The 26,954-nt window shown below is 36.3% G+C and overlaps 1 protein-coding gene across 14 annotated transcripts; it reads right to left on the bottom strand.

Annotated features, from left to right (window-relative positions):
- Nucleotides 1–734: 734 nt before the first annotated feature.
- On the bottom strand, nt 735–26,452 carry LOC18447695 (DNA topoisomerase 4 subunit B (DUF810)). 14 transcript variants are annotated; one of them, XR_016041656.1, is made up of 27 exons: nt 26,175–26,452; nt 24,616–24,791; nt 24,466–24,530; nt 23,791–24,046; nt 23,517–23,583; nt 23,237–23,387; nt 22,805–22,969; nt 22,620–22,721; nt 22,212–22,418; nt 21,992–22,093; nt 17,157–17,387; nt 16,874–16,954; nt 16,605–16,694; nt 16,319–16,504; nt 16,015–16,157; nt 8,529–8,621; nt 7,033–7,218; nt 6,106–6,223; nt 5,799–5,974; nt 5,589–5,673; nt 3,891–4,025; nt 3,451–3,557; nt 3,187–3,264; nt 3,015–3,110; nt 2,827–2,922; nt 2,558–2,741; nt 735–1,357 (listed from the first exon to the last, which is right to left on the bottom strand). XR_016041656.1 is itself a non-coding variant. In XM_088848402.1 (27 exons), exons 2-27 carry the CDS (start codon nt 24,776–24,778, stop codon nt 1,179–1,181), a joined length of 3,444 nt encoding a protein of 1,147 aa, XP_088704528.1. In that variant the 5' UTR covers nt 24,779–24,791; nt 26,175–26,452; the 3' UTR covers nt 735–1,178. The 14 variants fall into 14 exon arrangements, 7 of the variants coding, with proteins under 7 accessions (XP_088704528.1, XP_088704529.1, XP_088704530.1 ...); XR_016041654.1 differs by having other exon boundaries at nt 16,015–16,173; XR_016041655.1 differs by having other exon boundaries at nt 26,169–26,430.
- Between the last annotated feature and the right edge of the window lie 502 nt (nt 26,453–26,954).

Raw genomic sequence — 26,954 nt, forward strand, 5'->3', positions numbered from 1 at the left:
TTATTTTATGATAATTATTTTTTTAATATTTATATTACGTACATCTTGATGAGAAAAATTTATGTTTCAAATTTCATGATATTTAAATTTATATAAAAAATATTAAAATTATATTATCAATATACAGTCTTGATCATCAGATCGATCTAGATTCAATCTAAACCGTTAAATTTACATTGTTTTATGAATCCGTGAACTCACCTTTAACATCTTTCATATATATATATATATATATATATATATATATATATATATATATATAAACAACATGTGATAGGAGACTGAGCTAGAGGCATCTCAAGGTTGCTGCTGCTTTTTGCCAGAGAATCAATATATTGCCTTTATAAAGCTTTTTTTGATATACTCAGGGTTTTGTACAGGGCACCCGTTTGTGGGTCGCCTACTTTTTGGGCTTAACCCTCTTCATACTTTCTCTGTACTCGTTTTAAGCTTAATACAGTAAACATATTAAAAAAAGAAAAACAATTTTAACACGGATTTCAACTTGTTTGTCAAAAGACAAACAATTGCTTGATCGTGATTCGATGGCTAGAGTGGGTTGATAACAATGCCATCTATCGGTCATACTTGGCATGACATTGTTGCTTATTCATAGCCGTTCAATCAATGATCACATGGCTGTGGATATCATAACGCTATAAAATGTGATGTGGAAACATAAGAAGATTTCCCTGTAATTATATAGGTCAGTGGAATTGTAAGGACAAGGAAGATAAACCAAAAGCATTCCCACCGATTTCCACATGTTCATGGGGAAAAATACATCACTACAGCTATTAAACTACAGGACACAACAATCAAAATTGCCCCCCTCTCATACAGCTCCCCATTGTTTTATGTCAGGCCCATGATAACTCTTTAAATGTAATAAGACAGGTTGAGTTCCCAAATGGATGGTCCTGATTTTCCTGACATAATGCCATCTCATTTAAACTCGGTTAAGCATATTAAAAGCCTGATACATACAATACACAGCACAAAGCAAATGACTGCTTGAATTTGATTCTTATGCAATGATTATTTAATCTGCATATTGCGCTTTGCGAATAGCTCATTTTTGTGCCTTCAAATTGAATTTTGTAATTTCATGATGAAAGAAAAGGTGACAACGTTGTTGAGCACAGTTTAGCGAACAAACCATCATCAGTGACCTGAGCTCACCATCCACCTTGCTTGATATCAGATGTCGCCTCCATAAGTTTCTTCTTTATCATACTCCAACTCTTTTGGCTGTTTTCACCCCATTGAATTGATGCACTTCGCTTGAGCAATTCAGAAATCACAGGTGATTTAAATGGTGACATCGATTCATTTCCAACGTGTTCCACTTCATAATCTGCAAGAATGTATTGATTGGGTCATTTGATACCGATATAGATTTTAGGGGCATGTTTGTTTTGGTGGAACTTTTGTGTAGGGGAGTCTTAAGTTCCACAATAAGGTCTCCCACATTTGTTACAATGCTCACGGAAGCTGCAAGCTGTAACGAGAGTGTAATTTTTACACTATTTTCCAAGCGATTGGTGTGCCAGAGTAGTTAACAAAGGAACTACAGCCAACATTTGTTACAAATCTTCTCATTGAAAAACGTTGGTGGGGTAACTTCTTCAAGAGATTTCGAGAATTATGTCTTCCGAGAAAAACTGATACGGGAAAAAAATTAAGGAAAGAAGTCTATGAGAATAAGGAAAAAAATTCAGGGATAAGTGGGGAGTTTATGGAAGTGCTAACTGAATGTCCCACTTTCATGTTTGACAACAACTCAGTGGAAGCGGCAAAGTGGAAGTACGGCCTTCCAGGCAGCAAACTCCTTACTTTAAAAATGGCCCATTTTAGGAAGCCGCCTCAGGCTTCTTCCATATTTTGTGGGAGTGAGCGTCCACTCCCACAAACTACCACCATCAAACACACCCTCAGGTTTCTAAAAACTCAATTCTTTTTTCAGTAGGTAACTGGTAGAAAGAATGCAATCATATATTTTTCTTACAATTGTTGCAGACTTTTGGAAAACAAAAACAAACGATAGAATAAGGGGAAAGCAGTAAATCTCTAAACTAATCTCTTTCTTATACATTTTACTAATTATTATTATTATTATTTTGTACATGCATCATCGAATTATCATTATACATAATTGTACGTTGGTCTCTTGTTCTCCCTTTAACCTCCTCTAATTTTTTCTCCTGTTTAGTGTCCTAGATGTACTCAATACTTCATGGGTCTAGCAATAAGGATATGAGAACCCTTACTTTTTCCTACAAGTTTTATTCTTGTTGTTAACTTGTATATAGTTGTTTAACAATAGTTTTATATCTTAAAAAGGACAAAAAAAGGGGGGCAGGGCAAAATTCAACACAAAAAAACATTTAGATTTGTCCCTAGAGAACCCCACCAATGCTAGTTGATCATATCAAGAAATCCAGGTTAAGAAGTGTTGGGGAGAAGTAATGTGTATATTAAATATGGGAATATTGGATTATTTAATCAAGGTAATTGAAATCAGAAGGAGGGTTGAAATTTAGGAGTTCGGTATCACCTGAAGATTTTGGAAGCCCGAATTGCCGTTTCAAAAACTTGGAGGCCTGTTTGTCACTTTTGTGGCAGAGGACCCGGAGTAATGTATCCACATCCTCAGTAGATCGGGCTCCTTGCCTTCTATTGTAAACGCTAGAAGAGATTTGTTCACTAGCGAGCATCAACCTTTTGATAATGGTCTCTGTCTGAAAACAGCAAAACTCGAGAGAGTTAAGTTCTACTAGAGGAGAACAATTATGTACATTTCAAAACGTTTGTGAGATGATCAACCTGGAGGTTATACAGGTCTAAGATCTGGTGGGCTAATCTTGCTTCTCTCTCAACAACTGCTGGAGGAAGGCCTTCTCCATTTGCAACAAAAAATTCCTAGAAAGAACACAGGAAACATCACGCATGTCTTTGTAATGCTGTGATTGAAGTAGAGAAAGTAATCCTCTTGCCATAATTGATTTGCATACCTTCAATAGCTTAAGATCCTCTAGCATCATCTCAAAATCACTTGGTGAAAATGCACGGGAAGGGCCCCCATCAAGTAATACCCAAACATAACCATTCTTCAAGAGACAAGTATCAATAGAATAAGTATAGTAAATATGCAAGTGCTATGAACACACATGAGAGGGAGAGTACCAGTGATGCTCGAAAAATGCTGAGGACCACAGAATCTCTAAGGGGATCGACAATCAAGTCACATACGTTGTTAAGTACCTACACCAAATCCCTCTATGAGAACATGTCACGTACATCAATGTTGCTATCATGGAACAAATAGAGCCAATAAATGGATACTCCATTGGTTATCATGCAAATAACAAATAGCATGTGAATCACAAAGTTTTCAACCTCCTGATGCAGTAATAGAAACAATATTATTCCGTTACAAGGAAATCTTACAGTGTCAAGTTGCTGTAGAACATTTTCCATGCGTGCACTTGACACACTGCCTTGATATAAATAATTTATAAACGTTTCTCTCATGTCCCAAAATACAACCTTTGGTCCTAAGAAACACATTGAACATCAGTTGGGCTGCTTTGCATACTTTACAAATTTCAAACTTCATAACACAAGTTATACATAATAAAATCTAAGACAGGATTCAAAATCAAAGAACAATAAAGAGATATTGAAGTCCCCAACTTAGTAAATGATTCTATTTCATTTATTCATTATTTGAAGTTTTGAAAAATAACACTTAGCTCAGCCTGTTGTCAAAGGCATAACCAGTTGTCCAGGCAATAACAACCTCGCCGATGCTGGCACTTCGGATTCTAAGTGGGGAACTTGCTATGAAGAATTTAAAATAAAAATAAATTGCATAAACTCCAGCTTACCAATGAAGTCACAGATCTTCTCTGTTAATGCATTAGTAGTTTCTCTGATACTGTCAAAGGTAGCGAACAGCTCATCAACATCATCAGTACATGCAAATGATCCATCCTTTGAATCGCCCTGATGGTTCAGTTTACCTGTGATTGGAGGGATATGTTTAAAAAGGACTACAATAGCCATACAAAAACGTCATCAGCTAACTACAAAATTCTCAAGTAAATGACCACGTTGGATGAACATAATTTATAATATCAGCGATAGTTGCCTCATGGCATATGCCTCAGCTGAGGCACAAAGGTATTTCATGGCATCCATCTAAGTAACACGCGAAAGTTCAAAATGTTTCGCCAAGTCTACAGCCTCAGGGTTATTGCAGTAGACTTTAACTAACAGTATTTAATTTACTAGTTTACTATTTACCACTTAATGTCCGAAGCCAACGAGAGGATGAGGAGAAAATATTTGTTACTGAAAAAGGAGAAATTTGGAGAGCACTACTGGGTCACGATGGTATGAAGAAGATCACTGATTATGTTGACAGTGATGTGGGCCCAGATCAACATAGTAAATTTAGGGACAGTGAAGAGGGGAAGGAGCATAAGTATATTTGAACAATGCAGGAACTTCGTACTGTGGGAGGGAATAATGGCTGGTTCTTCCTGCATGTGATACATACTATTCTGAATCAGATATGTTTATTAATTTGAATGACATTTAAAACGCATCCAAACATTGCTTTACTAAAAATTAATTAAGACTCCACAAGTAAAGGGACCCCACCCTCCCCCCCAAAAAAAAAAAGAAAAAAGAAGGGGAAAAAAATGTTCATGTGCAATTGCAACTTAAGGGCTGTACACAGTTCTCACAAATCCACCACAGTTATCAAATATATGTGGATGACTCGGGATTGGAGAGTGCTCAGACAAAAGGCATGCATGCTCATTCTGAATAGAAGTGGACTGGGGACCCTTCGCTCATGCGAGCGCTCCCTCCCTCCATCCCTCTCTCTCTTCCCTTTGTGTGTACATTGCAACGCATAGGCTGTATACCAGTTCTTACAAATCTATAACAGTTATCAAATATGAGGGGATGACTTGGGATTGGAGAGCTCTTAGACAAAAAGAATGCAGACGCGTTTTGAAATTAACTTGACTGTGGACCTGCATTCTTTCCGAGTATAGGCCATCAAAATTTTATCAATAAGAAAACCTCCTGTCCCCGAAGATCTAATTAGGAGTGACCATGGTGAAAGTACAAACATAATGTCAAAGAGTGGAAACAATTGATTAGTCTTCTATTCGATCCATGGCATGATTTTCCTTTCATGATTAGTGTAATCAACTTGAGGAATAACCACTCAAAAAGCAGGTATATTACCCAGCTGCTTTAGTTGATTTGTCAGTTTTAGCATACTGATTTTAGCAGTTTTGGTCAACAATTAGTTTCACATGATACATTCTACAATCCTAAAAATGAAAGGAATAGAAAAAGTATGTCATTCCAACCAGAAGATGAACCTTTTTCACTCATTGCAATAAAAAGTAGAGCGAACCATCAAAACGCCAATGCTTCAAACAAATCACTGTGCGTGTGTGTGCTGTCAACCATGTTGGAATTTCATTGATGTGATGGACTAGTATACTTTGGAACCAAAGAAGCATCTCTTGACCATAAACAAGAAGTTTGCTAGCAGAGCTTACTTGATTTCAGCGTACAACCAGGCCTGATGCAAGCCCAACATTTTTGCATAGCATCTTCTAGTGCATTGACTTGGACACCAATGTACTACACACATGAACAGAGAGAAGCATCTTAGCAAACATGAAGCAAGATCGAATTTCAAAGCCAAATAAAGCACTGTCAGAATAATCAACACTCAGGCATAACCCACTGAAAAAGATAAAACTCACTTGCAGTGTGTTAAGTCTAACACAGATCTTAGATGTGGCCAACACATTTAACTGATCTTCTACTTCCTCCTCGAGGAATTTGCACTCAATGACCTTTTTCTTGTTGAACGGCTTCATTGTGGGCTCTTTATAACGTGTTAAAGCAGGAGCAGGGGGGAACAAATGGTTCTTCTCAACTGAAAATACAAATTTATACAAGGAATTCAGTTCAGATGCATGGCATCAAAAGCGGAAACACTAAAACAATAAGGTATATGTCACATTCTACTTGAGATGCATGACCAAGGTACAAGCTAAGGTGAAGTACCGAGGTGACTGATGACCTGTTGCAAATAAGTTGCTAGGCCCCGAACAATGCCACCAAGTAAAGATTTCAAGTGAGCAGTCTCTAGTGGAAGCTTAAAGCCAAAAAATTGATCGACAGTCTGTGAAAGAAAAGACACTCTGTCATTTAACTTATATGATGATAAGAATATCAAAGGCAAACCACACAAGAGTTGCAAAGCAGGGAACCACTTACAATTCATGCAATAAGAAGAAAATTAAATTAAATTTTCCTACTTATAAAATCATATATAGATCTTTTGAAAGAAACATCACATGTATGTTAAGCGTGGGGAAGCTCTCTCGCATTTCAGTGAATAGGTAGAGAACCTCTGGGCACAGGTTCCTAAAGTTATATAGGCCCCTTCACAGCAAAAATTCAAAATGCATGGAACTGCACTCTTGCACCAAACAAATACTATGCTGATAGTAATAAATATTTTTCAAATCAGGAGATGCAATCATGTATAGTTTAATTAGCAATCAACCTCTAAAAGTAAGAGGATGGTGTAAAAGCATGCAAAATCAATATAAATAACAAATAAACGAATATAATCCGAATAAGTGACATTCCAAACTAGAGTAAAACATCTATATATCATTTCAGCACGTTTCATAAAGAGAATCTATATCATTTCAGCAGTGTTACGAAATGAACATCAAGAATTTCTCAGTTGATAATTTGCCATTTCCCGCACCATCAAGAGAGAGAGAGACTAATTGCGAGATTATCATTCAAAGTAAAGTTCATAATGGAGAACCATGCAGGCCAACATTATTGTTCACAACCATACCAATGAGGTACTAATCTAAGGCTACTCTATGATGGAAACAGTAAAGCATATTTGTTTTACAAGCATTTCACAACGAGACAGGTAAAAGGACTTCGAAAAAATCCAAGAAAGAATACCTCCTCTATAATCCTGAAAACTTCAACAATTGATGCTGCTTGTCTTTGCTGAGATGACAAAGGCTCCCAGTCCTGCATAAAATGTGCACCAAAGTGCTATGACCACTTGTATATCTTAGCACAAGTTACTTTACACCGAAGGCGCAGCAGTGGCAAATTTATGAAACGTTAATAACATACAGTTACCTGCAATAGAAGAACAAAACCTTAGAATAAGAAAGTTATTTACCATTCAAAAAAAAATAGCATTAAAATTTCAACAGATTTGGACTTTTGCCATCCTAATAAGGCTACAAGGTGGGATTCTACTAGTACACCAGAGTCTACAGTAGAGCACAATGTAGACACACAAGCAGATCACAGAATAGGTGTAAAGATTTAGCTTGTGCTCATTTTAACCTGCTTTTAGCTCAAGTTTTATGACTTCAGTTTCTACAGATCCACTCGGGAACCTTGCTATCCTTGAATTTAAGATGAATGATTTGAATGTTTGGTTTACTAAATGATTCTTAATGTGCTTTTGGAGGCCATGGATCTTGATTTGCTTTTAGTTCCTTAGCACAATTCCATAGATGGTAATTTTAAGGATCTGAGCAAATAAATGTTACAAAGAACAACTCCAGGAGCACAAAACAAATAAGATATACAGCTTCCAAGTCCCAGGGAACAAATGGAGCAGTCAATATGATTAACCTTGAACTAGAGACTAACCTAGCACAAACTAGAAACTTCTTCTGTATGAATAAAAATACTAAATAATTAGTCAGAGATGCTACAGAATCTAAAGAGCCATAGCAGAGGTCCGGATAACTTAGTTGTGCTCAAGATAGTCATAGACCCAAGTAGCCCCTCTTGATAATGCATAGGAAAACCCTCAAATCAAGAAGAAAAATACTTCCAAACATGGAAAAAGCAAACCCTAAAATTTCCTCTTACCATAAAAGCTGACTTGCATTTCTATTTATAGATTGGAGAAGGAATTTTTCTATCCCATCAAACGTCATCTTCTGAACTCATCCTAACCCACCCAAGATATCAAGCTTAACAAAACCTGGACTACATAGATTACCAAATAACCAAACCTAATCCTCAAGCTTCCTAATACAAACACACTGTCCAATAGGAATCAAGCTTAACTTCTAACATTCATGGCATAGTTTATTAAACTGTAAAAAATATAGAAAACAAATCTCAACCACCCCAGCTACCAAGTTTATGTGATTGTATTCCTCTCAATTGTGAAACATGTCAACATATTTTTTCAGTATCGGCATCTACAATCACAGTTCAAAGTTACCTCTCGAAGTCTATTTTGAAATCCTGAAAATTCTCATAATTATACTTATCAATAAGAACAATGTGACTCTTTCAGAATATTTATAGATAGGAAATCCCATACGAATGTCAATAACTTGGAAGCAATAGCTCTTGTAGTAAACAATAAAAGCTCAAAATGGTACTTGATACCTGTCATTTCTCTTGGTTTGGCAACTAACCTCAAGATGACAAGAGCGTTCAATCCACTCCAACATTTTATCATGCTGGGAATCCACCCAACTTAGAATAAGAGGCCCAGAAATTTCTCCGACCTACATTATATTAGGGAACAAATTATCACCATTTTCCTGGCATTCAACGATTCTAGAGATGAAACAGCAGATAAACACCGAAAGACATGCATAAAGTGAGCACATGCATAAAGTGCGCACATCATCATATCTGGGTTTGCTACTCAAAGCTCTTCAGCTATTTCAGTATGCAGAACCAACAACTAGACCAATGGAGAACAGGAATGATGAGGTACACTAAAAGAGATCCTGTGCGTGCAGTTAATAATCTTCTTGTGATAGCAGTTCACTTATTTTCTCTCATTAACAACTCATGGAACAATGCAACAGTAATATTTATGGGCACGGTGGGCACAGCCAAAAATACGGGGTATGAGTGAAGCACTTGCATTCAGATCAGTATCCTTGGAAAGAATCTAAATAATTTTCAACACATGTAAAATGAAGAAGCAATACCTCATAGCAGTTCTTTTTTGTTCTTTTATGGACACATAACATATAAGGAATAATAAAAACATGAGCCCCTACTCCGATTAAAAACAGACCAATGGTATGAACCTGCAAGTGCATGCAACAGGGATCCGCATGGAAACATGTACCAACAAGCATGCTACTATTAGTAGAATGAAATGTCGTATGTGGCAGTGGTATGGACCCTAAATCTACAATTGTATGCCAGGGAACAACTTTGTTTCCTGCTAGGCATCGAGGGAACTAAGAAGATATTGTCGAAAAGAGTCAAGAAAGGGCAAGCCTCATGATACAAGCTTGAATCTCATAGATACAAATATATATGAATCATAGTTGTTGGAAGTGGGAGTGGGATGGGGTGGAAGTGAACAAGTCATGGTGGAAGTCCTGCTCAGTTCACTACAGCCTGGCAGTAAGAGCTGCCACCAGATCTTAGGGTTCAGTTTGTCAGTCGATGAAAGAAGGCGGGTGCTGAATGTAGGGCAAGGCAAGCGGTCATTGATTTACTGATTAACGAGATGGCATTCCCTCCGTTGAGCGATCGTCGTTAGGTAAATCAAAAACATGATCAATGGGCCTTCAAGATGCAAGTGCAGGTGTGGGAGCAAGGGATCATCGGTAGGAAGAAGCTACCTAAGTTTGGAAGCTCATAGAAGTGCTCCTACAATAAATATATAAAAATATGAAAATCAAAAAACGTAACAAAGTTGTTACAAATTATATTTAGACACATAATAAACATATAAGGAATAAGGTGTGGTTCATGTAAGGCATTCACCTTAAACAATCAAATAAGGAATAAGGTGAACCTAAAGACCTTGCTGGGATGCAATTCCGGTGCTGAAAACTTTTACAATAGCCTGAAAATATGTTCTCACCTCTAATTATACTTATATATATATATATATATATATATAGGAATATACTACAAACGCCTATAGGAGAAAATGAACAGTGATTTCGCCTACCATCATCACCATCCAAAGTTCTTCGCACGGTCACGATTGTCCGGTAGTGTTTCATTTTTCATTTTTTTTTCTACAAAATCGGAATGACCAGAAATTTGGATCGTGTGTTCATCAAAAATAGGTGAATCTACGAAAAATATTAAAAAAATATTTTACATGAAAAAAATTGACCAAAATACCCCCAAAAACATTTTGGGATATCTTGGTCAAAACAATTTTCACGAATTATTTTTTTTATATTTTATTAGGTGCGCCTCACTAAGATGTACACACGCTTCAAATTTCAAATCATTCCGATTTGTAGAAAAAAAAATAAAAAATAAAACACTACCGGACAATTGTGACCGTACGATGAACTTTGGATGATGATAAACGTAGGCGAAATCACTGTTCATTTTCGCCCATAGGCATTGGGAAGACTCTTCCATATATATATATATAAGAAGCCACTACGCAACGCCTATGGGCGAAAATGAACAGTGTTTTCGCCCATAGGCTCGGCACCATCCGATTTTTTCGGACAGCGTGGATTAAAAGACCGTCACGTACATAGCATGTCCATGGCGCTATTTTTTCACACAAAAAAACATGGGCAACAGCCACGACTCCCGTAGATCCATGGCGGTTTTTAAGGCAAAACCGCCATAGACATAGTATATCCGTAGCAGGGCAAAACACTAATCAATTTCGCCTATAAGAATTTTTAAGAGTTTTCCTATATATATATATATATACATATATATATATATATATATATATAGAAAGAGAAAAGAATAGATAGAGGAAGAGAGATGAATTTTCATCCAAAGTTGCTAAACTTCAACCCGTCATCCTTTCTTTAATGCAATTATCAAACCATTGCAGTTATGAATCCCTTCTTTTTTTTTAAATTGATCTCGCTATAAGCACATTCACCCCCTTAAAAAAATATACTTCACCGGAGTTTTAATAATTCTATGGGAAAATGACATGTACCGCACTTTTTAATTGTAATCCACAAAAGCGTTAGGTCCTTAGAAAGCTCATAGACACACTCCAAGTTTTTTTTTTTTTAAAAAAAGACGTTTAACCCCCTCCTCACCTTTTTCATTGTTTAAACTACAATATTTATCCTTTTCTTTTTCCTAATGACCCATCATCCAAACCTCGAAAAGATCCCCCGGCCCTCTCTCTATTTCTTCATCATCCGCGAACTCTTTCCCCTCTCTCTCTCTCTCTCTCTCTCTCTCTCTCTCTCTCTCTCTCGTTAATCTTACAAGTAGGTTAAACATGGTATCCAAAATTCATTTGTATGATGAAATTATTAAAATAAAGAATAGGGAGATTTATCAAAAAAACCTATTAGAAATGAATTGTTTAATATTTTTCTCATTTGTAACTATTCCAACTCAAGATCATGTGTTTTTTAAGGGTACCTTGAAATTTGCAAAAAATATGGGCAAAATGTTAAAGTGCTCATCTCATAAGGGTAATTTGATAAATTTTCCCAAAGAAAAAGTATAAATAACATACTATGGACAATAGAAGGGTAGGGAGAGGGTTAAATGTCCTTTTCTTTTAACTTCGAGGGGGTCCTTGGGTTTCTATGGACCTGAGGGTTTATTTGGTAATACAATTATAATAGAGGGGGATATAAGTCTTTTTTCCCTATTTCTTTCTTTTTCATTGATGTGCATCAAATATAATTATAGAGAGGGGGATATACGTCTTTCACCCTATTTCTTTCTTTTTTCATTGATATGCATCAAAGACTTTCTCTTTTAGATATGGATTAAAGCTTCTCTTTTAGATATGGATTAAACATAGAACATGATTTTACAATATAATCACTTTCTTTTTTTACAGTTAAGCCTTGTTTCCCTAGAAAAATTTATGTAACATGGGTATGAACCAATTTTTAAAACAGGGCTCGTGCAACGTACTTGGCACCTGCCCTAGCCAAGCTACTCTGGTGACCCAACTCAGACTCACCAGAGTCATGACCGAGACAAGAAAAGGGCCAAAAACACCCCATTTTCCGAGAATTCCAAAAAGAAATCAAAATAAATAAAAAATCTCAAAAAAAAAGTCACATGAAAAGAAAATAATAAACAAGTTTAATGAAATGCTGAATTGTACTGCAGTTAATATAATTGTACTATTCTAGCGGCAATTCTCACAAGTACACAATAAAGACCAAGGATTAGGATAATGCATCCCTTTGCACTCCACAATATCTCACATAGTGTCAGAGTCTCATAGAGAGCACTCCAATTCAAAAGTACATCACTCCACCCTAGGTCCAAAAAGAACTTTGTTCATCTACACCATGGGTGCCAGGAAGAGGGTTCGTCCCAAATCCATGTGATCAACGAAGCGGTCCTACCCCAATGATCCCTAATCCAAAGTCCTCAAAGCTAGTCCAACGTCCTCAAAGCTAGTCCAACCCTCATATTCATTACCACCATGGCTCTAGCACTCACCACTTCACCTCTTTCTCCCATCACCTTGCCTCTATAGCCTACCACTTTGGTCCTCCTCTTTAGTAGAGCCTCCTCTTTAGTAGAGAACCCACTATCTTAACCCTCCTCAACTTCCTTTGGTTGTGCCTCTTGTTGAGTCTCCTGATCAATCCACTCCACTTCTACATCATCTCGCTCATCAACAACTTGTTCTTCAAGGTTTTCTTGATTGGGTAATTCTTCTTGGTTCACCAGCCATTCCTCTACTAAACCCTCATTGAGTATGGTGTCGAGGATGATAGGATCGTAATCCTTCTCCTCCCTCATTAGCTGCCTATTTCTTTGGCTTAGATTATAGTGCACGTAGACTAACTTGTAAGGCCTCTTGATTTTCAACATATTCCTCTTCCACCAGAATGTAGTACAACCCGTGGCAGAACAAGTTTGCTTGAGGATCCCGATTGCAATCTTTTTTAAGTGGGGTTGTGACTTTCATATAATTCTCATCATTTCGTAGAAAAATATAAGATAAACCATATAGAAGTACAATCAAACAGACTAATTATTTCAGATTATAATACTCACGGAAATACAAAAGCCAATTGGCTCTAAGTGTGCTGGACTTTGTAAGTGCGGTCTACTAGGTTGACTGTGAGTTTAGTGGTAGAATAAAGAATAATTCATATGTATTTAAAAAAGTCAACATGCAGTAATGATAAAAAATAGCCTCGGTCAAACTCGAACCAAGGATCTCTTGGGATTAAGTTCCCTCTACCAAGTATAGGGCGAGACTTTGAAGAGTGATAAGTGAATAATCATTTAAATATAATAGGATAGAGAAAATTGAAGCAATTTATAAGGCATAAGGGCACCATGGACCGGACTTAAACCAGTGACATTGCCCTTTTTAAAGCTCAGAGCATTCTACCACCTGTGCCACATGATAGTAACGTTAAACACGTGGAAAATTTATTACATAACCATAAAACTTGGAGCTAAAGTGTTGTACGGACATGTTGGGACATACTACTTTTTCTTGCTCATGCACTATACATTCAGATATGTACTAGATACCAGCACGTGTATCAATATCCACGTAACATTGGCTATAATGAATATTATCGCTTGCTAATATTAATGGTTTTCTGCAAGGAATGGGGTAGCAGTGACTTAGAAAAACCGACAATTGCCCTCTTCACCTTATCCTTAATTCCTGATGCCCATGAGGTGTTAATGGTCTTCTAGTGGGATCAAGGCCTTAAGGGGTTAATATGGGACAGATCAGTAGGACAGGATTGGGATTGTGATCGGAGTTGGGGTTACAAAGGGCAGGAAGAAGTATAAAGTCTTTTCAAGAAGAAAAATAAAGAGTTTTGACCCCCACCACCCCCCCCCCCCCTCCCCCACGCAAACACCAGGTACTATTGGTTCAAGGGGAAAACTGCTGGAGGCCCATGCCCGTCTAGTATACATCTCATCAATCTGGAGTTGTCTAGCTTGTATATTTCCAAGACTGGCCCTCCTTGCAAGCTCCATCTGAGCCTGAAACTCTTCATCCCCATCCTCTCGCGGTGCATAATGCTCACTGCCTATCTCCTCAATTACCCTGTCTCTGCACCTTCTTTCCTTTTACTACCTCAATAGCTCTCTGCATCAGCTCGTTAAGTTGCCCATACACCTTTCCACATGGTTGTACATTACATAAAATGTTGGCAAGTTGATGTTTCAGACAATCAACTTGGTCTTCCATTTCCTTTCCATAATACCCACGCTTGACCCACCCCCTATCCTCTCTGGCAGCTTCACCCCATGTTGTCATGCCAGATCCTCCCTCAACATCTCCTAACCCTACAAAAGCAAGTATGTTGAAGGTGGAAACACCTAAACCAATATATTCTACTCACAATTACACATCCCAAATATGAGAAAAAGTTAAATTCCTCAGTAACATGTCGCTATACACATTGAAATATTGATATATACATCAAGATATCTTTTCAAGGGCATTGTAAATATATGCCTACTGGAGGCATTTAAAATATATCACATTAGCAACATTAAGTTAAAAACGTTTCATGTTAGCAATATTGTTTTAAAATTTTAATACATTTATAAGAGTATCTTTTTATGCATAAAAAAAAAACAGAAGTACAGAATTTTATAGAGAAAACATTGCTTTCAAAACATTTCAAGCATGTAGTGAATCATTTCAATAAATAAATAAAAACCATCAGAAACATTAAGCTAATGTATCCATCAATAGATCCTTTTATGCATCAAAAAAAAAAAAATTTGAATTACATGAGTTTTTGAAAGAGAATATTACTTCCATAACAACCGAAGCACGCTAGAGGCATAAAAAGTACATAAAAACAATATAATTAGTATCATCACATTTTAAAATAACCCAACACTATAATAGGTATCATTAAAAGTTCTAAAAAGTCCCTCTGTGTACAAAAAAATTGGAAAAACAATAAAACAGAATCTTACTGATTCTTTCGGTAAATTTACCCGATTTTTTAGGCTGAACACCAATCTTCACGCTCAATGCAAATTGATGCCTCTAATCATTTCAAGCTTTCTTAGACAACCGAAATCAAAACCCCCTAACCAATACGGGTTTTAGGTTCAGATAGGAAATCCAAGCTCTTTAAAATTTTAAATGAATGGTATCCAAATTTCAAATATTTCAAGTCCTAACTTTTTGTGTTTTTTCCTGAAAAATAAGCCTATGGCTGGACAATGAACCTGGAAATAGGGTTAGGGCTCAAATTTCACTAAAAATCAACCAAAACATGCAAAAATCACAAATTTTCAAAATCAGGCAAACCCTTACCTGAAATCGTTGATCTCAAATGTACATCAAATATGAGGCCTTTTTCTCAAATCTAATTTTTCTAGTAGATAGATCAGGCTAAAATCTTTCAAAGGAATCGATTTGGGTCAAATCACGAACCCTATGCTCGAAATCCAAAAAAAAAGAACCTGGGGGTGGATTTCCACCCCCCACTTTTCTTAAACTATGATTTAAACTTGGGTGAGCACTTTAGTGACTCATTCGAGTGTCATGCATAGTACACTTAGTTACTCTATAATTCACCTAATTCTGAGTCAACTTCGTTGAGTTTTTTAGCACTGATGTGAATCATATAGATCAACATAAGATAGTGGAATTGTGACGGAGAGACAAACATGAACTAGCAGAGCTTTTTCTTCTTGGTGAACAGGTATACAAAACATCACGCAACACACAAATAAAATTTGCTATGCGTAAGATTGCATTATAAGTTATTTGAATAGGCCTTGTCATCTAGAATAAAGTGCATCAGCCAAAGCACTGTTCAACTTGAAAAACCGAGAGGCATTGCACACATACAATCCACACATTCAGGCTAAAAAATTCTGAATGAACGTTTAATGTGATGCCAAACAATCCTTTCCAGATTAATCCCAAGTCACGTAAACTCTAGTGTGAAATATAATTGCTCATTTAAGTTATTACATTTGAAATAATGGGGAGTTTTGTCTTACCTGATACGAATGCAAGTCTTTCCCAGAAGAAGTATTTACCATTTCCTTTCCATGTGCAGAATGGACCAAGTCCATCAAATAATGGTCCAGGGCATCAGCAGCTGGAAGCACAGATCTGGCATCCTTAGAAAGTTGCGACACCCCTTCAAGGAACGGCCTCTAAAATCAGTGTAAATTGATATATAAGAGATTCAAATTGTTTAAAAACCCAATGCAAGACACACTGCCACAAGTGCTTGGGAACAAAAAGAACATCAATTGCAGATATGTATCAAGTTTCAATAAAGAGTCGAGGCATCCTTACCAGCCTTTGTCCATAAAGCCGGTGTAAAAGCAGAATAGAGCTAACCCTCGCATCAGGACACCAATGACATAATACAGGTGTAAATACTGTTCTTTCTCTTTCAACGATAAATTTGATTTCATCAGCAAGCAAGGCTAAAGGGGGCTTTCCCTCTGCTGCACCTTTAGTATCCAATGCATTCACAACCTAAAGCATTGCAAATATGTCACTGAAGTGCTACATGATAGTGCCCAGTGATTTCACCAGAGGATGTAATTGAAATGAAGAAACACTGTATAAAACTCACTCTTAAATATGCCGCCTGGATAGATCTCGTAATGTAGTTTTTTATTTGTTCAGAAACCAGTTCCCGCTCTGTCACAGATTGATTTACCACCTGCAAGGATGACTGATGACCTCACAACTTGAAAGAATAAGACACAAAAGGGACACATCCACATCAAACCCTCTAAGATGCATTAAGAGAATCTACCAGAAGTTTATTATACAAAGATTGTCCTAAAGAATAGTAAAATTATCTCATCAGATAAATATAGAAGTTGGGAGACATCTGACCTTATTCTCACCACATTCAAGAGAAACAAGCCTTTTGATAACTACTGCAGAGTTTACCACCACTTCAAAATTGCTCGAATCCTAGAAAGGCACAAGAGAACCATTCAAAAGCAGGTTATGCATTAAATCTGGAAAGCAACTATGCATTCTGCAATTAAAAACATCCCTATAATAGAAGTCTATGACATTCCTGTAGAAACAAATCATCGTCGCACACCAACTAGCATATTATTAAGAATGAACGATCTGGTAGATCCTTAAGACTAGAATATAAAAAACTGACCTCACTGAAATATAGATGATAATCCGTCAGCCGATTCTCACACCACAAGTTGATTGACATCAGTACAGCATGTATTAAGCTTAGATTTCTCCTACTGTGGCTAACTTCAATTGCACAAGTAAGGCCGTCCACATATTCTCTTTCATGAGCAGCACAGTCTTTATCCATTGGAACTTTGTGCATCTGAAGAGTTGCTTGTTCCAGCAACATGGACTCACCTGTCAAAACAAACTTCAGTAAAAGAAAAATGCAGAGTTAGATTTATAAACAGAAAGTTCCATAGAAGCATGCATGAAATACATACATAACAAAAAAGATATATTAAGCAGTACCATCAAGGCAAACTTTCATAATTTGCATATGGCGTAGGAATATAATAGTGGTAGAAATTGTAAGAACACAATAAGTTCAAATGGTCAAGAACAATAATCTGATAGACAAGTCAGCACACAAAAAAATCAATTGCTCTAGAATAGACAATGGTAGAATTCAGTGTTCTGTGACTCGTCCGAGCTGAGTCGGACAGGGGCGAATTATTCATACTTGCACTTAGGGCGACGCCAAGTACAGAGTACACTTGCATAAATATTAAGTATGCTCGTTTTACTGCAAAAAGCCGGTAAATGGTTTTTTGGTTAGTACTTACAATCTATAGGCATCACGTTCAGATCCCCTCAGACACTGCCGCCGAAATTTTTTATTAAAAAATAAGGGGATTTTTATTAAAAAGAATGGGTTATTTTTATAAGTGGTGTTCAAAAATGATATTCGTAGCTGGGATTCGATCCTTCAACCTCTTGAGGAGGCCCACACCACTAAGCAGTGGGCCAATTGAGTTTAATTGTCCAAAGCATGTCATAAATAAATAATTTGTTATTGTTTTTCTTTTAATTTTTTAACTCGGGGTGGACTCCAACGAGTGACTGGGACTCACCAAGTCACTCGCCTCGGCTAATGGAGGAATGTCTTGGCCAAGTCGAGTCCCGGTACACTGGTAGAATTAGAGACAATTAGTAGGTACTTCTCTTTTGGTTTTAGTGCCATCTTAGTTATTGCCTTATTGGCATCATTCATAAGCTCTGCATATAAGAAAGGCACTTTGGCTCAATGAAGACATTAACCAGATTATTTCTCATTCTAATATTCTTTAAATAACATAGTACCACAGCATGGTTAGAACAGTAGATTTCACAATTCATAACCGAAGTTCTTTCAACCAATGCTCTGTACATCAAATAGATGAAAATACTCTGCCATGTCCATAGTCATGAATAGTGATGGGAATACATGAAAAAGGGCAGCCTCACAAACAGTGAAGGACACTAGAATTACCAATGAGACCAACTGATCTTCTGTCGGGAAATCTAGAAGGCCATCCCGTATATAGGACAACAGCAAATGATGAAGGATGGAAGGCCTAATCCATAAATATACTCCCTAATGAAGTTCTCCCTACTAATGCATTTTGAAGCAATTATTTGTCAAAGGATGCATCTCCATGATCTATCTATGCCTAATAACGGCATGTTTAACAGAGCACAACAGAGAGCAAAAGTCTTGCCATTTAATTAAGTCACAACTACACTGTTAAGGTTTACAATATGCGCCCACACCCCCAGAACACCCCCCCCCCCCCCCCCCGCCCAGGGGGGATGAGGCGACCCCAAAATATTTGATACAAAAAGAACTCACATCTGTACTTTGTGGTTAGTTTCTTAAATGTTAGGGTTGCTCCTAAAAATACCCAGAGTAGCGATCATTGCAGAATTTCCAAATAGGTCCACAAAATTTTTAACCCCCAAGTGGTCACAACTCGAGATTTCTTCCATCAATCTCCACAAACTTCAATCTATTAATATTATATCATGCACCATGATACCATCACTTGCATCTGGCAATATCAAATATTGGCAATGCTCAATGTTTGCAACGAACAAGGGACTAGGTAACATTTTCACTCACTCATTGCAAAATTTCCAAATAGGTCCACAAAATATTTAACCCCAATACTGGTCACAACTCGAGATTTCTCCCATGAATCTCCACGAACTTCAATCTATTAATATTATATCATGTACCATGATAACAACACTTGCATCTGGGAATATAACATATCGGAAATGCTCAATGTTTGCAACTGACGAGGGGCTAGGTTACGTTTTGACTAGCTCAAAATGAAGCGTTGATGCAGCATGTCTTATATGGCCTTTTATTTATTTAAGTTACAGGACATTTTTTGGTTGTAGTTGAGGGGTAGAATTGGAAGTTTAATTTTAAAAGACTTGAGGGCTAGGATTCCATATTGATTAGCGTTTCTTAGGCTATATGCTGCAGTTGCTACTTTCCAATTTCTTTTGATAGTATCATATTTTTCTTTCAATAGTTTGTATCATTCAATGATCACTTTCTTACCCAATTGCTTAGTATATAATGACATATTCTTTCGTTTCCCTCTTTTAATGATTTTGATGAATGGATTGGACTGTTATAATTATATAGAGAATGTAGACAAAAAAAGGTCTCTCTTACTCAATCAATAACTCAAACAACGTATATATGTGAGGCAAATAATAAATAAAAATTTCTATTATCACATAAATCGCATTTTGTAGTATTCTCTGTATTCTTATGCTTTTTTTAACTTTTTAGAATTTTTTATTTTTATTGCCCTCCAAGGAAATGATCCGCATTGCAGACGAATCATAGCATATAATGCATTGACCCCCCTAGCGACTTGTGCCGCATCCCATATCTGCAATTTGTACAAGATCTTATTCTTTTAATCCAAAAAATACATTTAAAAATAAAAATATGAAATAGATAATTCCATGATTTTCAAAAAAAAAAAAAAAAAAAAGAGAAGAAGAAATAGGTAATTCCATCATTTTTAGCACTTTTTAACCATGTTAAGCAAAAAAAGGTATTTGTACCTTAAGTTTCTGAAAAAACTAAAAGCTACAAATACATTTTAGATATTTGGAAACACCAGAAACCTAAATCTTAGATCTAGGTAACCTTCTACTTTGTAAAACAGACTATCAACAAATGAAAAGGGGAAGAGAAGGATCAAATGAACAACACATGACTTATGACCCCCCGATCAAATAATCCATTAGCAAAGCGCTGCATAGTATTCATCTCTCAATTCGTAGTGTTCTTAAGTGAAATAATACAAATCAAGCAACCCATTCTTTTGATACACAGCATGCATGAAACAAACAACTCGGCAAAATAAAAAGTGCCTACAAACAAAGTCCATCATCATGGGTAGCGAGATTCAGTATAGAAACTTCAACAGATAAGCTCGTTAGCAAGTCAAAAATTATTGGGAAATTATCGCTAATATACCTATATTTTAAGTAAATTGAAAAAAAAAAAAACCCAAAATTCCCAAAACCTCGCCCACACCCTTTTTCACAAATTTTAGTATTTTTTGGACAAAAATGACCTTCACAGTAGAAAAACTACCGTAATTCTTTTTTCTAGTTACGGTAATTTAAGTACCGTTATCATTTCACATAACATTACGGTATTTTAAATACTATAATAATATGAATTTATATTACGGTACTTAGAGTACCGTAATATCAAAACTTTACATTACAGTATTCTTAATACCGTAATTACTGCAAGGTTGCTTGAAGAACACTGAGGAGACAGTTGCTTGAAGAAGCCATGAACAATATACCACAGCCAAGGTCTAGAAGGGTTATGCATTTGGTTAAGGCCTTTGAGAGGCTGCTCTCAATTCCACGAGAAGAGAGAGGAATGGAGAAAAACGATTGATGAGAAGAGGGTTCGAAAGTCAAGAACTGGGCATTACCAGGCTTGCAACCACCAATTGCTGAGCCCACATTTAATTCTCACTCTTCATTTTCTCTCTCATCCAGTTCAAAAGTCTCAGATGGGGAGCTCCGTTCTTCGATTGCAAGCAATGATTGTAGGTTAGTCTCAATGCGTGGATCTCTTTTTTATCATTTACAATTTACATTTTTTTTTTTGCCTATAAAATTGTTGTTTTGGTATAATTGAAATTTGAATTCCACTTTATATGCTCTTTTTTTCTTCTTGTTTCTTTTTTTTTTAAAGGTTCCGATGGTCGTGGGGCCATTAGAATAAAAAATAGCACTAATGGTTGTAAAATTATGCCTGTGGCTATTTGTTTCTATGGAGATTATACGATCAAATTTAATCTCCTTTTCCTGTGGTTTTCTTTTTTTTTCCGCTATTTCTGAGATGCTTGTCTGATTGGTGTTTTCATGGTTAGTGGTAATTTATATCATATTTCGTTTCAAATAATTTTTAGCTTGACTCTAGTTCTGCTTTTGATCTATGGAAATAATCCTCTCCATTTAATCATTAAATTTCTTTTGTTGGGCTGAAGTTGGGGCAGTAAGACTTCAGGAGGAGGGCGAAGGAGTCGCAAAAATGTAAATCTCTCTCTCTCTCTCTCTCTCTCTCTCTCTCTCTCTCGCACAAAAATGTAAATCTTTATATTATGGTACTATGAGTACCGTCATTCATTGTAAAAACAATACGGTAATTAAATTACCGTACAAATGTTTCTTATTAACATGGTATATATATTACCGTATAGAAGCGACTAAACATTATGGTATTTAAATTACCGTAATGCTTTTTACGGTAAAAAGACTACCACCGTAAAGGGTAGTTTCGTACAAAAATTGTCAAAATTTGTGAAAAAGGGTGTGAGCGAGGTTTTGGGAAGTTGGGGTTTTTTTTCCTATTTCCTTAAAATATAGGTATATTAGCGATAATTTCCCAAAATTATTTATAAAAAAAAGGAGTATTCTGGAGTAGAGAATGAGCTCTACCTGTTGAAAAAGCACCCAGGCATACAGTGCATCATGTATTTGGGGTGTAATGCCTAAAGTTGGCCACGTTGCCCTGAGAAATTCAAGAATTTCATCTACTTCCTGAAAAATATTTGAACTGTCAGAGTTAATATATAAACCTCAATGACAAGTCTACCCTAATATACCTCAAATATGCTATAGAATATTTAACAAAACAACTAATGAGAGACTCACGTACCTCTAAAAGCTTGCCTTCTTCGAGGATATCAAACACACTGTTCAGTAACTTCTCATAAAGCCTAATATTCAAGTGATAAGCACCTGTCCAAAAGTAAGTTTCGCCTGGGATACGGAACTTTCCAGGCCTTTGTGCCAACTCTGAAGCAAATCTTCTAATAGATGTTAGGACTTCACCCTGCTTTGATGGGGTCATTAGTGCCCAGTCCTACAAGCACAAAAAGTTAGTGAATACAGAGAGAGAGAGAGAGATTGTTAATGCCTCAAGTGCTTAATTCCAAGCAACAGGATCAAGTTTTAAAATCCCTTGTTGCTACTTGAATTGAAATATAATCAATGCACTCAATTGAGAAAATTATTGTTCCGACTTTTGAGTTTTTCATGGGTAGAAATTCCAGAAAGTATGCACCGTTGTGTGTTTGATCTTTGACAACAAGTTCTTCAGCATTGTCAGATCAGTTTCTAAATTCCTGTTAGTTGGAGGAGCGAGGAGTTCTTCAAGTATATTGGCCTACAAAGAAAGCAGTGTCAAGACATCAGTGGGTTATAATCTTCAAATAACTAGAGACTGACCAACCAGAGTTGCTTAATTACCTGCCTCTTTAGCCAATTTATATATGCCTTTTCATTAGAAAAGCTTGATTTGGATATGTTACTCAGAAGCTCCAATGAGATCACAGCAATACTGATGGGTCCACGTGATGCTGATGAGGTATGTATCAAGCTTTGCCTGATGCATCTATCCATTGCTTCTGATATCTAAGAAAGCAAAAAATGAATAGCAACCAAATGTTCAACAATAACTGTCATTCTTTGAAAGAAAAAAGAGAAAATGAGATGTGAAACTGTACCATCTAAAGCCAAAACTCCTACAACTAAGAAAAAAGTATTAATATCTATTCAAGACAAAAAGAAAACAGCAATCCCATATAAATGTAGATTCAATAAACAATAATTACCACTGAAATAATGACAAGTAGTATACTTTTGTTACAATAAAAACTCATGATGCAAATTACAACTTGCCTCCAATTGCATTCGGATCGTATCAAGCAACTCAAAGTCACTACCAGCGAAGCAATTTTGCGGTTGAAGTTTTTCTTTTTTAGTCCTTAACTTTGATAGAAACTTAGTTCTTCTGTCTTTCTTTTTACCCTCACTAGAGAGTATCATATCCCTAGTAGAAAAACAAATCAAACCATATCCAGGGATTATGATTTAGGACAATAACAAAAAAACGAATTACAAAAGGTCATTTTATCTCCACGGATAGCAGCAGTTTTAGTCATAGTGCAAAAAGACACACCTAGAGACATCTGTACAAGCGACCAGAACTTCATAAGATGCATCTCTTAAATCATCATCAGATAAACCTGTGAACTGACATAAATTCATCAACCAGTCCAACAATATAATCAATCTATATTGATTGATTATTTCATAGTATGAGCACAGAGGAATAGAAACAAATTACATCAAATAAAACTACTCGAGCAAATAAGCCTCTCCGAGAATAGAAAAAAATTAGCAATATCACAGATTTCAAACATGATGAAGGGCATAGTTCACCTTATTATTACCTGTACTTAGGCTAGGTAAACCAAATGAAATATGCTCTATGCCATTCATGGGTTGAGAAGGTCTAACACGTGAAGTAATTGGTATGCCTCCATCTTCAACCTCATATTTGGTAATAACATCATCAACTAAAGGGTTGACAGGACTTGATTGCCATGAGAAATTAGCGCCAACCTGAGGTGGCACATGTCTAGGTGGGGACCCAGAATATTCTGGATCTGATAATAGATAGAACGAGCTTCTTGATTCAGAATTTACCTGCAAATAGGAGTAAGCAAAAAAAAAAAATTAGTAACCTTCTTCTTAAGGAGAGGAGAAAATGCACATAGGATCAAATCTCAAGCAACGGTACCATATAGCATCAATTTTTGTAGCATAAAAGTTTGATTGTGGTGTGGGATTTAAAATATTCAATTTTTGTAGCATAAAAGTTTGACTGTGGGGTGAGATTTAAAAGATTTGCTTAGAAACACATTTTGTTCTCTACATACCAAATCAAAATTGGGATTGACCCCAGTATCAATTGGCCAAAGGCTGAAGTTAGCAGAAAGTTACAGCCAACTGATAACCTAAACCCTAAACCACACCTAATAAAACCAACTGAAATCCAAAGACACCATACAAAATCAACAGCCTCCATATGATAACAATGGTAAGATCTCCAGGAAGTAACTTACCATTAATGGGAATTTTTCTTCAAGATAGTACCTTTTACTAGATTCAGAAAGATCCAGAAGTCTGCCTGCAGAAGGAGCCAGAATCACCAAAACACAAACCCAAAGAGCCACATTTTCTTATCAACGAACAATCAAATAAGAAATCATTACCTTCTTTTGCACATTCAATGACATGGTCTACACTAACAGTATCCCAATCAACATCATTAAGCCCAGTAGCCCCAGGAGGAAGCCGGACATCTTTAACCAGGCTAGATGACATGATAAATTCAAGCAGCTTTCGCCGATCCCTATGGTATAGTTGTAAAAGCATGCTGTCTACTTGCCTGTAAAAACACCATAGTAGTCAGCACCCTTCCAAGTCAAGTTCCTCAAAAACCAAAACGATTCAAATAGTACTTTTGATGTTTTGGGCTTGGGCTTGGTCCGAATGGCAAGATATTTGTTTCGTAAGGGAGGTAAAGGATTCAAACCCCTGAATTTGTCCCAAAATCAACGCAAAACTGAGCTACCCTTAAATAGAAATTCAACAAGACCTCTAAGAAAGGGGCATTGCCATTTTCAGTAGGCCTTCTTGGGTGTTCACTGTAACTTTGAGAACCAATACCTTTTACGGTAATCAATACAGAATCCATGAATCGTTTGTGTATGAATTAAAATCATATGTTCTGCTACAGAAATATGTATTGAATGAGTGACTACCTTAAGAAGCTATGCCGTGTTGTGGACCGGACAGAAGATGAAATTAGGATAAGCATTAGTTCAAAGGCTTTTAGTATATTTTGAGGTCAGTATTCGAAAAAATCACTAGTCCAACTCAAGGCACACCCGAGTTGGACTGGATCATGAGCCAGAAGATTTTGGGCTCAAAAACCCTGGAATCGCCAGAGTCTTTTCATGATTTTTTGAATTTTTCTCGTCAAAGTTCACCATTCCAACTTGAAACATCGAAATAGGACTGCGGGACTCGGGATCAGTGCCCTATCCTAGCCCAATTTTTAATCACTGATTGGGTCAACCCCGGACCTACATGGAGCTTATGTCAATGCCAAAAGCAGAGGTCAACCTGAAAATTTAATCAACTCTTACTTATCATGCTATTGCTGAATAAGTTATCAGATAAATGTTTTCGACCATGTTACAAGTTAATATCAGACAAGTGCAATTAATGTTCTCAAATTTACACACCCCCCATTTAGATTTTTTTTAGAATAAAAATATAAATGAGTAAACACCCACTTAATAGTTAACCAATATTTAGTACATATGTCCAGAAATTTAGAATCATGAAATTCTTCAACTATTTTCCAGTATGCGATCAAAATTCAATCCATGATCTTCAACAGAAGTGTCACAGACTACTCAGATAAAACCAACCATAGTGACAAAATGTCTACAAATTAAAATCATGATAAAATGCAAAACCTTAAACCCCAAGTTTTTCAAATTGCGATGAAACAGTGAAACAGATAGTGCAAAAGCACATAAATCCTCAAAACCAATGCATCCAGAGAAGATGAAATGTAAAACTTGCATACTTGTGATAACAGTCACTACTTGCAAGCGATATGAAACATCAATTTAAACCTAAAACCATACACTGAAAAGGAGAAAAAAGGGCTCGAAATATCAACCAAAAAGAATGAAAAATACACCAAAACGAACTTGAAAAGAGAGCTCTTCAGCAGGCAGAGAGGAGTAACCTGAACCTTTGGCCTGAGATGTCATGAGGCGTCAGGCGAAATTTGCATCTTTGATTTGAGCCCGATATCACTGTAAGTGCAGTAAAATTAGGGTTTTAAAACCACAAGCGATAGTAATAACATTAGGGTTTTTTAAACCAGGGAGACAGCTTTTCGCTTTTTTCTCTTACGCGCGTAAATGTGAAATCTCAAAACGCCGGAAATTATGGAAAAAAAAAGTAAAACATGATTAAAGTTTTAAAACCAAGAGGTAAATAAATACAATTTCAAACAAAAAAAAGAGTAAATAAATACAAAAACAAAAGGAATCATTGTAGTTTTCTCCGAATATTTTTATTAAGGGACTAAACCACTCCCTGAATATATCTAAAATACCACAGACACCCTTTTCAATAACAATAAAAAAGGAGGGAAAATATGGAAAATAAAAAGGAATTTTGTACAATGGTTATCTAAAATAAATTCAGGGACACCATGAATGGCTAAGTGTGAAATTAAATGAAAATTTTCTCATACTTTTAGAGAGATTCCGTAAAATTTCAGCTGCCTAATTTCATATAGTTCGAGGTGATTGCAATTTTTTTTTCCTATCGAAATATGGGGTCTTATTATATACTTGATAGAGCGTAATGTCGGAACAATATGCTTGTAGCCGACCCCAAGTAGTAAGGAAAAGGCTATGACAATGATTATATACCCTGCCCATAAAAAATTATAGCACAATCATAGTAGTATAGTGATAGTGGACAATTATATTGATAAACTCTTATTTAGTTATCTAAATAG

Source organism: Amborella trichopoda, chromosome 9, assembly GCF_054954075.1.
Source record: "Amborella trichopoda isolate Santa Cruz 75 chromosome 9, AtrichopodaSantaCruz75HAP2 v2.0, whole genome shotgun sequence".
Lineage (NCBI taxonomy): Eukaryota > Viridiplantae > Streptophyta > Magnoliopsida > Amborellales > Amborellaceae > Amborella > Amborella trichopoda.